Source organism: Chrysemys picta, chromosome 10 (genome assembly GCF_011386835.1).
Source record: "Chrysemys picta bellii isolate R12L10 chromosome 10, ASM1138683v2, whole genome shotgun sequence".
Taxonomy (NCBI): domain Eukaryota; kingdom Metazoa; phylum Chordata; order Testudines; family Emydidae; genus Chrysemys; species Chrysemys picta.
The window spans coordinates 22,072,643-22,085,274 of NC_088800.1; the positions used below are offsets into that span (position 1 = coordinate 22,072,643).

The following is a 12,632-nucleotide window of genomic DNA, read 5'->3' on the forward strand; positions in this document are numbered from 1 at the left end:
AATTGCTTTAAAATTCATTTTACTCAAGTAGGAAGAAAGGTATGTTGAATGATAAACTTCATCCTTAGCAATCAAGTCTTTCAGAGATATTCTGCGCAACATGTCATCTCCTTGAAGTGCTGCCTCATTTAGATTGGTTGCTCTCTCAAATGTTTCTATTTTATGAAGTTTCTAGTCTCATGTTTTTTCTCAAGCAAACAATATCAATGGGACCAGTCTCTAGAAGATGTGCTTGCTCTGGTAGCTATAGCAGTTGAACATGATGCACTTTGATCAGATTCAGCATCTGTTTTCTTTCCTGGGTTCAGTACAACTGACATGTCCAAAATTCAACTTGTGTATTTCTGGAAGCAATCCCTGTGATAGAGTATTGGTGACCCCTTTTCTAAAATAGAAAACTCATCCAGTAGCTGCCAATATAATTAATCTCTCCTGGCTTCTGCTGCCAACATCACAGAATTCTGTCCAGCACCAGTAGTTTTTGGACAGTTTTGCTTTCTTTTGATTTTCTTGACACAAACACATTTTTCATAGTTTGGGAAGAGTCTTTTTTTCTTTGATGTAAGCTTTAAGGGGCTTGTATCCTCCATGTCTTCACATACTGTAACTTCCATAGTAATGGTAAAATTCCCAAAGTATATTGTTAGCATTACCACCACCACTTTTCAGTTTATACAAGTATCTAGACTTGTGCGGAAATAGATATGAATTAGATCTATACATTGGCAATTTTGAGACTGTTTTTGTTTATTGAGCACTTTGATTGCTTGAACCCCCAATATGAAACTGTGTACTGCCATCTCTAATACGAATACTGAGCTTGCGTAGGGTCACTGAATTAAAAAGCTAGTTTCTACAATATAGCAAAGGCTAGTACTACATGCATAGGCAATTACAAATTAAAACCTTCTACCAGACAGATTAGATGCTACATTATATATTCAGAAGCATACAAATGAAGAAGCATTACATTAGTAAGCCACGTATATGTATATCTATTACAATCACTTGTGAGATACTTTGACAATTAAGAATATGCAATATGAAAACATTTCATGTTAGTATATTGCAAAGTATTGATATTTGCCATTTTTGTCACATGCTAAATAGCTTAATCATTTCTGAAAAAAATACTTGCTCATGAAAAACCAATAAAAATGTTATTGCCATTTGATAGCTTTGACCAGTAAACACCATATTAAGGTGTTGAAATTAGCTTAAATAGTAAAAACTGTAGTCATAGTAATTTGCAGTGTTTATGGAACTGCAAAAAAACCCTCATTTTGGGTACTGTAGTTTCACAGGCTTATGTACAGTCTTACAGCACCACTTGACAGCTCCACAGCATACCTCATCTAAATGTACATAAAATAAGGTTTCAAATGATATATGATGTGTGTGCGTGCGCAGAGGGTGGGTACATTACACTCCAAAAATATGGCCCGTTTTGGAGAATTGCCAAATGCCTTTTGAATATTAGCAGAAAAATGTAAAAGCATTTTACATGGTTTATTTGCGTCATCCTGATGCCATAATTGTAATATGAGAGTAACTTCAGCACAATCTAAATATATTAGTGTTTGTGAATCAAGGAAACAAGTTGTGGACCACAATCCTTTTGAATTCAGTAACTCTGTGTAATGTGGTATCACAGAGGAAGTCCAAGAAAGCTTTTATTCCTTATGACGTCTCTTGGACAGAACACAGAGCATACAAATCCATCATTTTGTTTCACACTGAATTGCATCTAAAATGATTTGGAGTCTCTTCTCATTTCTTTGTCCACATTTAACTGTATTATGACAATGATGAATTTTATATTGAAAATTATGTGTAAAACATTTTTTCTTTCAGATCAAGGGATTATTCAGCACTTCCAGTTAAAAGACTATGGCATTTTCTTGTGAAACAAGAACTTCTTCAGGAGACCTTCATAAGATATATATTCACTAAGAAAAGAAAGCAAAGTGAGGTAAACAAAACTAATAATTAAGAGGCTTTTTTACATTTCCTCAATCTTTAAGTGTCTCCATTCTAATTTTGTTTTAATATTTTCATTTTGGTTGGCATTTGTTTCCTATTTTTCACTTCAGCAGTTTTTAAAATCAACATGATAGCATGCTGTTTATTAAAGTACATATCAAACTAAAATGTGTATTCTTAGACAAGGCATAGCTGAGTTTACAAAGCAGTATATATATTTAAAAATATTTTATATTGGATAATGGTCATAAATTAATTGAATATTCTTGAATCTCTATGGCTTGTCATATATAATATATTGAAATGAGCAATTACTTTGTTTAAATATATGTATATATGCATGTGTAATATATACATATACATAATATTATATATAGTGATATATAATAATTACAACTGAAATGAGTTGCAATTAAATTTAAACTTTGATGTGTAACAAACGGGAAACAAGCGTACTACTTACTATCTTAAAACTTCCTGTAAGTATGAAGTTTGTGTGTGTGTTGCTCCTTCTTTTATTTACTGTGTCATACATTTTTTAAAAGAAAAGGATATCTAAATTTTATTTGCGAGTCTAATAAAATTGTGGGATAAGTACTTTTTATACCATACATTTTGTGTTCATCTAGGAGGCATTACATTTTAAGTGAGTTTGTTTAGATTCCTGTCTTAGTTTGTGCCTTTTATAAAAAATTACGAACATTTGTCATCATTTACTGAGAGGGGTGGCCTTTTAAATCTAGTTTGGAATGTTTCATTCTTTTTTTATATTTGTTTGTGCATGTGTTTTGTGTTTGTGACTGTGTGGTGTTATGTAGTCTGTAGAAGATCGTGTGGAGCAGGTCAAACAAAACTGCGTAGCAGAAGATCACAAAAACAAGGTAGTATCCGTTCTCCCAAACCTTTAGCACATTCTTAAAAGTTCTGTGGGACTGGCTTTTCTTTTCTAATATGACTGACAGAAGCTAAATGTTCTATGTAGTCTCTGTGTGGCAGACTCTTAATCAGTGCGTTTACTTTGGATGTCCTATGATTGGGATAAGTGAACACCTTGTAAATTGTGTTACTCACACAACTTGTGGGTTTTTTTTAAACTTTCAAATATACAATTTTGGGCTTTTAGAACAAGAGTGAGTGCAAAAAGTCTGAAGTTTAGCTTCCTAACAAATGCTGAGGCCACTGAACTTTTCTTGCATGAATTTCTATAGATTTTGCAGACTGTCCATACCACTACAAAAAATAGTTATACACCAATTAAAATTACGTGTAAATGTTTTGTAGGTTGAAGCAGATCTCGGCTACCCAGGGGGAAAAGCAAAAATAATTCACAAAGAGTCTGATATGATAATGGCATTTGCAGTTAATAAGGTAAAAGCCAACAACATTATTACTAACTGCGTTATAAACTGTTGTGTTTGTGTTGCTCTAAGATCTTAATTAAAACTATTGTATGTTATCTGTTTGCAGGCAAACAGCAGTGAAATTGTTTTAGCGTCTACACATGATGTGCAAGAACTTGATGTTTCAGCTCTATTGGCTGCTCAATCATTTATATGGATTGGGGAAGAATATGACAGAGAATCTAAAAGGTTAGTTTTTCTTTCTTTGCAATGACTTTCTTTAAGGTGACTTTTTACGTTTTAAGTACAGACACGTGCAGACAGTTCACATTTTTGTTGTTAATAATAAAACATATACACTCTTCTTCCATAGATCTCAAAGCACTTTACAAAAGCAGCTAAGTATCATTATCCTCATTTTACAGATGGGGAAATGGAAGCACAAAGTTTTGAGTGACTTGCCCAAGGTCACAGTTTGTTCACAACAGGTCAGCAGCAGGCCTGCCAACAGTGGCAAAGGGGGCAGGCAATTTAAAATGCCCCAGGGCCTGCGGTGGCCGGAAGCCCCGGGCCCTTTTAAATCGCCCGGGCAGGCAGCAGGGCTTCTAGGCGCATGCTACTGCTCTGGTCCCCACACTTTGGGGGGGCCTAGGGGCCAGCGCGATTGGCCAGCCAGTCGGTCCCGTGACAGATGCATCACGTCCGCCCCAGGCCCTGCACCCCGTAGGGACAGCGCTGGCTGCTGTCGTCAGGCCTGTCACAGTGTCAAGATTAACTGCACCTTTGGACTTCCCCACTCTTGGTCTTCCTGGAGGGCACCCACTTACAATTTCAGGTCCCGTCTGTCACATCTCCACATAGTGGTGACCTACATCTCTCCCCCTCCAAACAGAGTATTTAGGCTTGCAGTCCCTTGTGGCTTGTGATTTCCCCAGCAGGTTTGACTAGGGTCCAGCATCTATGGTTAACTTTTTTCCAGGGGTTACAATGGTGTACACCAATTACCAACCATCCTTAAAGCAAAATACATTTATTTTTAGGGTAAAAGTCTTAGAGAAAACATCTAAACACAATAAATTCCTATACACGTGCTAAATGCTTACCAACGGTCACTCATCAGGCCTTGGGGGTCTTAGTAAGCTGAAGTCCTTCCAACTCTTTGGGGCCCCCTCTGGACGAAGGTCTGTCCATTTGCTGAATCAAAATGAAGGCCCTATGACAATTTAAACTCAGCCTTTTTACACCAAAAGGCTTTCTTTGACTGCTGGTCTCTGAAAATCCCATTTGAACCAGTATATGCAAGCCTCTCTGCATGAGTTTACAATCTGAACGATTAATCACCACCTCCCTCCCCACCACCACCTACAGACACTGTGGTAGCCCTCCCCTCTGGAGTTGCATACAGTCCCTGGCCCACAATGATACATAAGCCATTCGTAAACTTAATATAATATGATCTCCAAAGACATAGTATGCAGTTGCAATCTGTCTCAGCCACTATTACTTAAAAAAAAAAAAAAAAAAAAAAGATGAACAGCGAAATATAACAGTAATAAAAAGCGTTACACTGGTATCTTTTTACAGTTCAGATGACCTTGACTTTCGTGGTTCTACCACAACACTCACTCAGTCAACTGCACCATCATTTGGAGTGAATCAGATGCAGCCATCTTCACCTATGCCATGGTTAGGTAGTGGACAAACTAGCACTGGAGCTGGTGTGGTATGCAGTTTGTTTGGTTTTGTTTGCTATTTATATAGTTAATACAAAGATCTACACTCAGAAGCATGCTTTCATTTTATTACATTGGATGGTCATAGGATAACCATCAGCTGGCAAAAAACGCCAAATTAAATATTCTTTTACATGAATAATTTTGGATTGGCATACCTATAACTAACTTGTTTCATCAGTCAATGAATAGTATAAACTATGTTCCCAACACTTATTAGAAAATAAATGTCCAAAATATTTTTTACATAGTTGATTAATGTACTGTATTCCTAAATGTATTTTGATTGTTTACGTTAATACCGTACCATTGTTATCTTTCTCCATGACAGATTTCTTTTTTTTAAATGCCAGTTGAAAGGTAATATGTAACTTTTTGTTTCAGACCCCAAATCTGAAAAGCATTTAAGTTGTGTCCTTCAATGGGACATGCCTAAAGTTGAGCACATGCTTAAGTGCTGTCCTGACTAGGAATCCTTTCCTGAATTCAGGCCTTAGTTGTTGTGTTGTAACTAAAAGTAATGGGATCAGAATATGGTTAACAATTAACAATCTATAGGTAGGGGACAAAAAGACAGTTCATTGTGTAGTAATATATACAATATCCTGAGTTCAATTATGTTTTCCAAACTTGTTCAAAAGTAGTTGATCTTTGAAGTTCACAAATTGAATGATATTTCTTTTATATGAAGCTCATTAAAAGAAATCTGAATAATGTCAAGAGAATGGCTTCACATCCAGTCCATCAGTATTGTAAGTAATTTCTATTTAACAATGTGAATGTGAAAAATGTATTTGTTTTTCAAAACGTAATACAGAATAAATGTTATGATATTTTCGTGTTGGTTAATACATCAACTACATTTTCCTTTTCCCCCCAGATCTCACAGGAGCCCAAGATGGTAGCGTTCGAATGTTTGAATGGACAAGGCCACAGCAACTGATATGCTTCCGACAAGCTGGCAATGCAAGGGTTACTAGAATGTATTTCAATTCCCAGGGCAATAAGGTTAGTCCTCCCAAAATAGGGGTTTTTCCGCCTCTTCTTTTTAAACAAATATTTGATTGTACTGTGGATACCTTAGCCAGTTTTTACCTAGGGGAGCACAAAAATGTCTAGAATGTGTTAAAATGTAGAAGTGATTTGTTTCAACACATATAAAACAAAGAATACAATCTAGCAAACCCAGATCGTTAAAGCTACAAGTGGATATTTAAGTTCAGACACTCTTCAAATATACATCTACTGCTCTATTGAATAAGCAACTTTCAATATTCATATTAATGACCATTGTAGAGACTAACTAAGTTATGACTTGTCCTAGAAACAGTTATTTCCATGAGTAATCCAACTTTAAGTCAGTGGAGCTGACTGGAGTCAGTAGTCATTTTTTGCAGAAACAGGCCCTTATTTTGATTGCATAAAGCCTCATTTAGCAGGAGCCAGGTTGTCAACCCCTTGCTCTCAGTGGTGAATAATTACTCATCTAAATACGAAAATGAGTAATGGGTTCAACATTTTGATCTTAAAGAGGATTTTGATGAAGAGCAACCAACCTGGGAGATGGCCACATTGTTTTGTAGTACTCAATCATTGACAAACATGGAATATTGTGGCAGCATATATCCTCATAGTACTGTGCAGAAACTGGTTGTCCAAAAAAAATTATCTGATTTATACTTCCACTGTAGTCAGTCAAGCTCAATATTGAGGCTATTCCACCCTGCAGTTTAAGTGCAGAGAGATATTAGCACTAGTATTAAAGAGTTCAATTTAGAATCATAAGATATTTTTAGGAGAGTGGCATAAATACAATACAGATTTGTATTTTCTTTTTAGTGCACACATTTTGCAAAAGTCTCAGCAGAAAAGCTGTAATATGATTATAAATATATTCTTGTTATTTCTATGATATAGAGAATGCAGATGGCTCAAACTTTGAAAATCATCTAGTGCTATCTGGCTGCTTTGTGCTGCTCCACTGGAACAAAGAAGCTGTAAACATCCTTTAGTTCTCCTCCACATAGGGGAATCCTACAATGCACAGAGCCACCATTGTGACACATACTTCACTTCCTGTACTGGTCTGTGGTGTTAGGATGCCCAGCTACCAGAATGGCTCTGTGGGTCCCACGAGCCACCAGATATTACTTAGAGCAGACTTCAGGCTGCTGTAACTTATATTGGTGGACTCAATTCTTGCCCAGACAGCCCAAGAATTGGGAAGCATAACAGTGGCTTTAAACTCTCCTTCTCCGCCACTTCCTTGTCACTCACACTGGTCTTGCACAAAGAGTCTGGACCAAGAAATCTGGCCCTCAGTTTTGAAATGATTATATAATTTCTGGATTTTTCCCCTCATTCTTACTAATAGACATTTTTGTGAAAACTAGGGCCCAGATTCATTGATATTCTCCACTTGCTTTGTAGCATGCTGACAATGTAAAACAGCTGTAAACCACACTTACCTAGCTATTTATTTAAATTAGATTTGCATCTCCAGTGCAAGGTAGCTGTTGTGTGCCAGTGATTCTGGTACATGATTTGTTTCTGAAGTGTTCATCTGCTGTGTCTTGCTGCTTCAAGTCAAAGTGCTTTTGCTGACGTAACCATTACCAGAGCAACTAATTTTTGATCTTTATAGAAGACTTTGAATAAACATTGAGACTGATTCTCCTCTCTGGTTTATCCGTTTCTGCCCGTGTAATGCCATTGATTCCTGTGGAATCATACTGGCATAAAGCTAAAGAAATGAATAGAAATCAGTTCTGTTTATATATCTTATAGCTTCTGTACTTTCTTCCCCTGTGTTTCATAGGTAAGAATAAAAACAGGATTTTATTGAAGAATGGGTCTCCTGTTTGTCCTCACACAAAGAAATAATCCTCTCTTTGTGACATTGCTGTTGATTGTTGTGGAAGAGATGATGTTACAGACAGAGGATTAGTACTTCAGGTAGGGAAAAAACATCAAGAGCAGAGGAACCTCTAGACAGAAGACACATTCTGGTAGAGAAAACAGGAGATATAATGGACTAACAGAACTGGTTTTGAAAGTTTTTCCTGTAAGGTGACAATGATCCTAAGGAATCATTTAACAGAAATTACAAAGTGGTGGCAACTGATTATACACCTAAGTTGAGCTCATCGAGAAAATGTCCCATAAAAATGTTTTGAGATTTCAAAAATTTTCCCACTGTGTATCAGGATAAAACAGAGACTTTCAACATTTTTCACACACACAAAAAAGTGACACCCAACCCAGAACAGCCAGTAGCCTCATGGTTAGGGCACTTGGAGTGGATGTGGGAGACCCAGTTGCAAGTCCCTGCTCTGAATCAGACTTGTCCCAACTTGAACCTGGTCTCCCACAACCCAGGTGAATCTCCTAGACACCATTCTATTGGCTGTTCTGGAGTGGGTGTCTCTCTGGTTCTGACCAGAAATTCCATTCTGGACCTGAGAAGTCTTCCCAAAACTGACATGTTCCTGCAAAAAGTATCAACAACTTGGCATTTTCCATTAAAAAAAATAAAACAAATAAAACAAAATCCCATTTAGTCACAGTCAGCTCTACTCTGAAGTGACTAAATGCAGGTAAGATAGTTGTGCACTCTTGACTGACTCATCTGTATGTTCTTCCCACAAATCTATTGCCACTGGGATTACCAATTCCATTGCAAACCTGTAAGCAACTTCAAAAAAGCAGTCGCTCTTTTAAGCCATTGACAGACAGACATTTCCTTCTCTTCATCTCAAAAGTAGAATCATTCTATTCTTCTAAAATTTAATTGGGCTAACATGCAAGATGGCAGCATTCAGTCTTGAACCAGTGACAGATGGTGGCAGATTTTAGGACAAGGGCTATGTGGGTGAATGACCACAATGGTGTCCAGTGTGGAGGTTAGGCTAATGGAGAGAACTGTAGATGTATATTTGGTCCTGGTTGGACAACTGGAATGGCAGAGGGACAGCTGGAAAGATGTTGATGCTAGTGAATAGTTAGAGCTCCTTCCCCTTAGCCTGGACCAAGTCTGGCCAAAGAATCCCCTGCCTGAAAATGGAACTCACTGGAGTCCCTCCAGCTTGTGTGATCTCCCCACGAGCATAGGGCTAGATTAGAAGTCTTGTGTATCCTGAACAATTTCTTTTGAGCAGCCTCCAAAATTCAGCCATAGTCCTTCATTTATCTGACCCATTTATTTTTATTACACACATCAATTTCTGCCTGTCTCCCCATTCTCAAGTAGGTGGATTCCTCTTCGCCATCGTTTTAATGTAAGGTTTAAAAAAGAGTAAGTGTTCATCCTCTGATTCTTGCCTGCTGGCCATCTTGCAGAAGTGGGATTGATTCAAACTAGAGTAATTGCCATCTGGCATCTCCTGCTCTGCTTCCTGGATGTGGCTTTGAAACACCCACAATACCTAACAAATGTATTAAACCCTCCTGTTCAAAGGAGGAAGATGCTTAGGGTTGAGCCCACTGGAGTCCTGGCTGGCCCCACTGTACAATGAGGAACAGGGGAAGGGATGGGAGGAGGAGAGCAATGTAAATGGAGCTCCCCTGGAGGCAAGTCTGTGGGGGTGGAGAGGCTTCAGAGGATTCAGCTCAGGAGGGAGGGAGTGACTCAGCAGGAAACAGATGCCCAGTTATAAGGAGGAATTTGCCAACCCCTCAGTTTTGTTTCCCTCAATAGCCATATCTTCTGATTTTTCAGGACTGGTTCTGTCTTCACATACACAGTAAAATGTACAAACTAACTTTGTTTGACTTTGATTAACCTTATTACAATCTTAAGGGAATAAAAGTGACTTGCTGTGAGTTAGGGATGTTTTGGCATCCCTCTAAACCAGTTACAGGACAACAAAAAGGGTCATCCCAGAATCCCGGACAATCCCCACATTTAGGGACAGCTGGAAACATTAAACCACATCATGGAACTAATGAAGCCTGACTTTACAGGTACAGGGATTTGAATAGTATCGGTGAAGTGTTTTAAAGAGCGTTTAAAATATGTCTGTGAAGCACATAGCATATGCAGCGTACCTGAGAGTGGTCTAAAGGTTTAATTGCTACTCATTTGTGTTGATCTGCAGAGCTCCCTGTGGCTTTGCCACACATAATAATACAATGCAGTTATTCCGTAATCATTCCTAAGTCATTTTTATAGGCCATCATGTGTGTTTGTTTTTTTAATTAAACTTGTTTCATTAGTGTGTTGGGGTATCAGGTCTAACATAAGCTTAGGTATTTAAAATTAAACATTTAAAAATAAAATAATCTACTTCAAACTTATAGGACAATATTTTCAAAAGCACCCGAGTCCCAGTTTCAAAAGAGGGCTTCATCCTGTAGGAGCATTTCAAAGAGACTTAGGGCTTGCCTGTTGGCGTGTGCCAAGCCGGAGTTTGGACGTACAGAGCTGTAGCCTACTGCGCACTAAATGGCTGTCTGGACCTTGCCACCACACACTAGTAGTTCCATAGAGTGCTTTGGCCAGCACTGGGACTCGAACCAGACTCCCAGTGAATGTGCTAATGACTTGGTGATAGCCTTATTGTCACACTCTCTCTTGCCCAATGAAGATTTAAGTATTTATACAAAGTGGAACAGCTTCAAAAGGAGAGATTGAGGGACAGGTACCCCAGAATATCCTCTAGCTCAGTGGCAGGGCATTCACCTGAGCGATTGGAAATCTGGTTCAAGTCCCTATTTCAAATCAGGCAGAGTGGGGGTTTGAACCTGGATTGGGTGGCGGGGGAAAAAAGCCTCTAGGGTTTAAGCATTGAGCCACTCGGCAGTATGAGGACGTAGTTGGCTTTGTGCATGCTCACTGATGGAAGTTTAGGCACCTGCTGAACAGAGTTTGAGGTTCTAAATTTTGGGCTTAGGCACTTAAATCCTTTTGTGGCTTTAGGCCTAAATGCCCAAGTCACTTTTGAAAATGGAACTTAGACTCTTGAATCACGTAGGTGCCTTTCAGATTTTTACCCATTGTATTTAAATATACATGCAGTTCTTTCAGCTTCTTGTTAAATATCACAAAAGTGATGAAAAGGTAAGACTGACCATTGGAGACCTTTTCAGCGGTTTATAGAATAAATGAAATTTGTTTCTTGCAGTGTGGCGTGGCTGATGGAGAGGGATTTTTAAGTATTTGGCAAGTCAACCAAATTGTATCTAATCCTAAACCATATCTGGTATGTAACAAAATCATTCTTTCTTTTTATAGGAGAAATGTTTAGGAACCAAGACTGAGTCTCTTTACAAAGTTTCAGACAGGTCAAGAGCAGGTTCAGATAATGTGAATTCTTGATTAATGTTTTTCTCTGCTGTGCTAATTGGCAGACTTTTATCAAAGCAAGTATAGCGTTTGATGGACACAGCTTTGAAGAATTCATTTCAGAGTAAATAAGCTGTAATGTGATTACAGATATAACCCAAGCATTGTCCTTGAATTTACTCTGAAATCTATCGTAGAGTACATCAAGCTTAAAAAAAAAACTTCACTCCTCAATTCTTTGTTGTTAATTATACAGCATACAAATTCAAATTGATAAAACATATTGTACTCTGTATTTGTCACAGTTTAATTACATAGTGAATTATTTGGGGATTTTTCTTAAAACTAGAATTTCTAATAAAAATAGTTAAAATAATTATTTTTTGTTCTCTGCACTTTCAGTGTCGCTTCCTATAGGGATTTTAGTAATGAATCAAAGTAAACAGGGTTTGTGTTTAAAGTCCTTGCTTGTGATAGGACATTCGTAGAAATACATATGACTAAATATATTTTAAGTTGTTAAGAAACTTTGATGTATAGGTGATAAGATCGCATCTTGGTGATGGTTTTTTGTTTTGTTTTATAGAGTTGGCAGTGTCACAGTAAAACCATAAGTGACTTTGCGTTCATTACCTCTTCGAGTCTAGTGGCTACATCCGGGCAGTCCAACGATAACAGGTGTGGTAAAAGAGTATGCAGTCAAAAATAGATTAAAATATCTAGGCTGAGAGGTTAAAGGCTTTCACCAAAGCTACCTGTCGTAACAGATCTTTGGATCTTGAAGCCAGAATTTTGAAGCCCAGTGTTCTAAAAGCTGTTGAATTCCCCTACCAGCTGTATGTGCATGGCTGCCTGCTTGTGTGTCACTCCTTTGCTTACTTTCTTTCTGCAGACTAGTTCCCCATATTCTGTTGGCTTCTCAAAGCTCCTTATCGCTAAGTGCTAAATTGTCCTTTTCCCCCCTTTATTTAATTAAATACATATTATTAAGGTCTGACTTCCTGGAATCAAGGGTTTTTGACTGAGCACCTCTTTGTTTTATTATCTCTTCTGGTTTTAAAATTATTTCACTTTGGTAGTGTTCTTCATTTCTTATGTGGCTGTCTTTATTATTACTCAGTGGTTTCCAGACATCCCAACTGCAACTCGTTCTGATGGGTACATTTGTACTGGGTTGGGGAGGAGCTTATTTAGTAAATGCAGGAGGCAATTCTGGTTGGGATATTGAACGGCGTGTATGTTTCCCAGCCTTCCTGTAAGACTGACATCAAGGGTTTGTCTACACGTGCTTTA

The 12,632-nt window shown here is 37.9% G+C and overlaps 1 protein-coding gene across 6 annotated transcripts in view; it reads left to right on the top strand.

Moving 5' to 3' along the window:
• Positions 1 to 12,632, top strand: part of DMXL2 (Dmx like 2) — a 113,326-nt gene that overhangs the window by 96,422 nt on the left and 4,272 nt on the right. The window contains exons 33-42 of one of the 6 annotated variants that reach the window (XR_010590995.1): positions 1,855 to 1,972; positions 2,802 to 2,864; positions 3,265 to 3,351; positions 3,451 to 3,572; positions 4,908 to 5,046; positions 5,748 to 5,808; positions 5,937 to 6,064; positions 9,855 to 10,018; positions 11,179 to 11,256; positions 11,926 to 12,017. Coding sequence is in view for 3 of the 6 variants with exons in the window: in XM_005295473.4 (XP_005295530.2) it covers positions 1,855 to 1,972; positions 2,802 to 2,864; positions 3,265 to 3,351; positions 3,451 to 3,572; positions 4,908 to 5,046; positions 5,748 to 5,808; positions 5,937 to 6,064; positions 11,179 to 11,256; positions 11,926 to 12,017 (888 nt within the window). In the remaining 3 variants the exon portion in view is untranslated. Of the gene's footprint in view, positions 1 to 1,854; positions 1,973 to 2,801; positions 2,865 to 3,264; positions 3,352 to 3,450; positions 3,573 to 4,907; positions 5,047 to 5,747; positions 5,809 to 5,936; positions 6,065 to 7,874; positions 10,019 to 11,178; positions 11,257 to 11,925; positions 12,018 to 12,632 lie in introns of those variants that run through there. The other 5 variants (XR_010590996.1, XM_005295473.4, XM_005295474.4 and 2 more) reach the window with 5 other exon arrangements.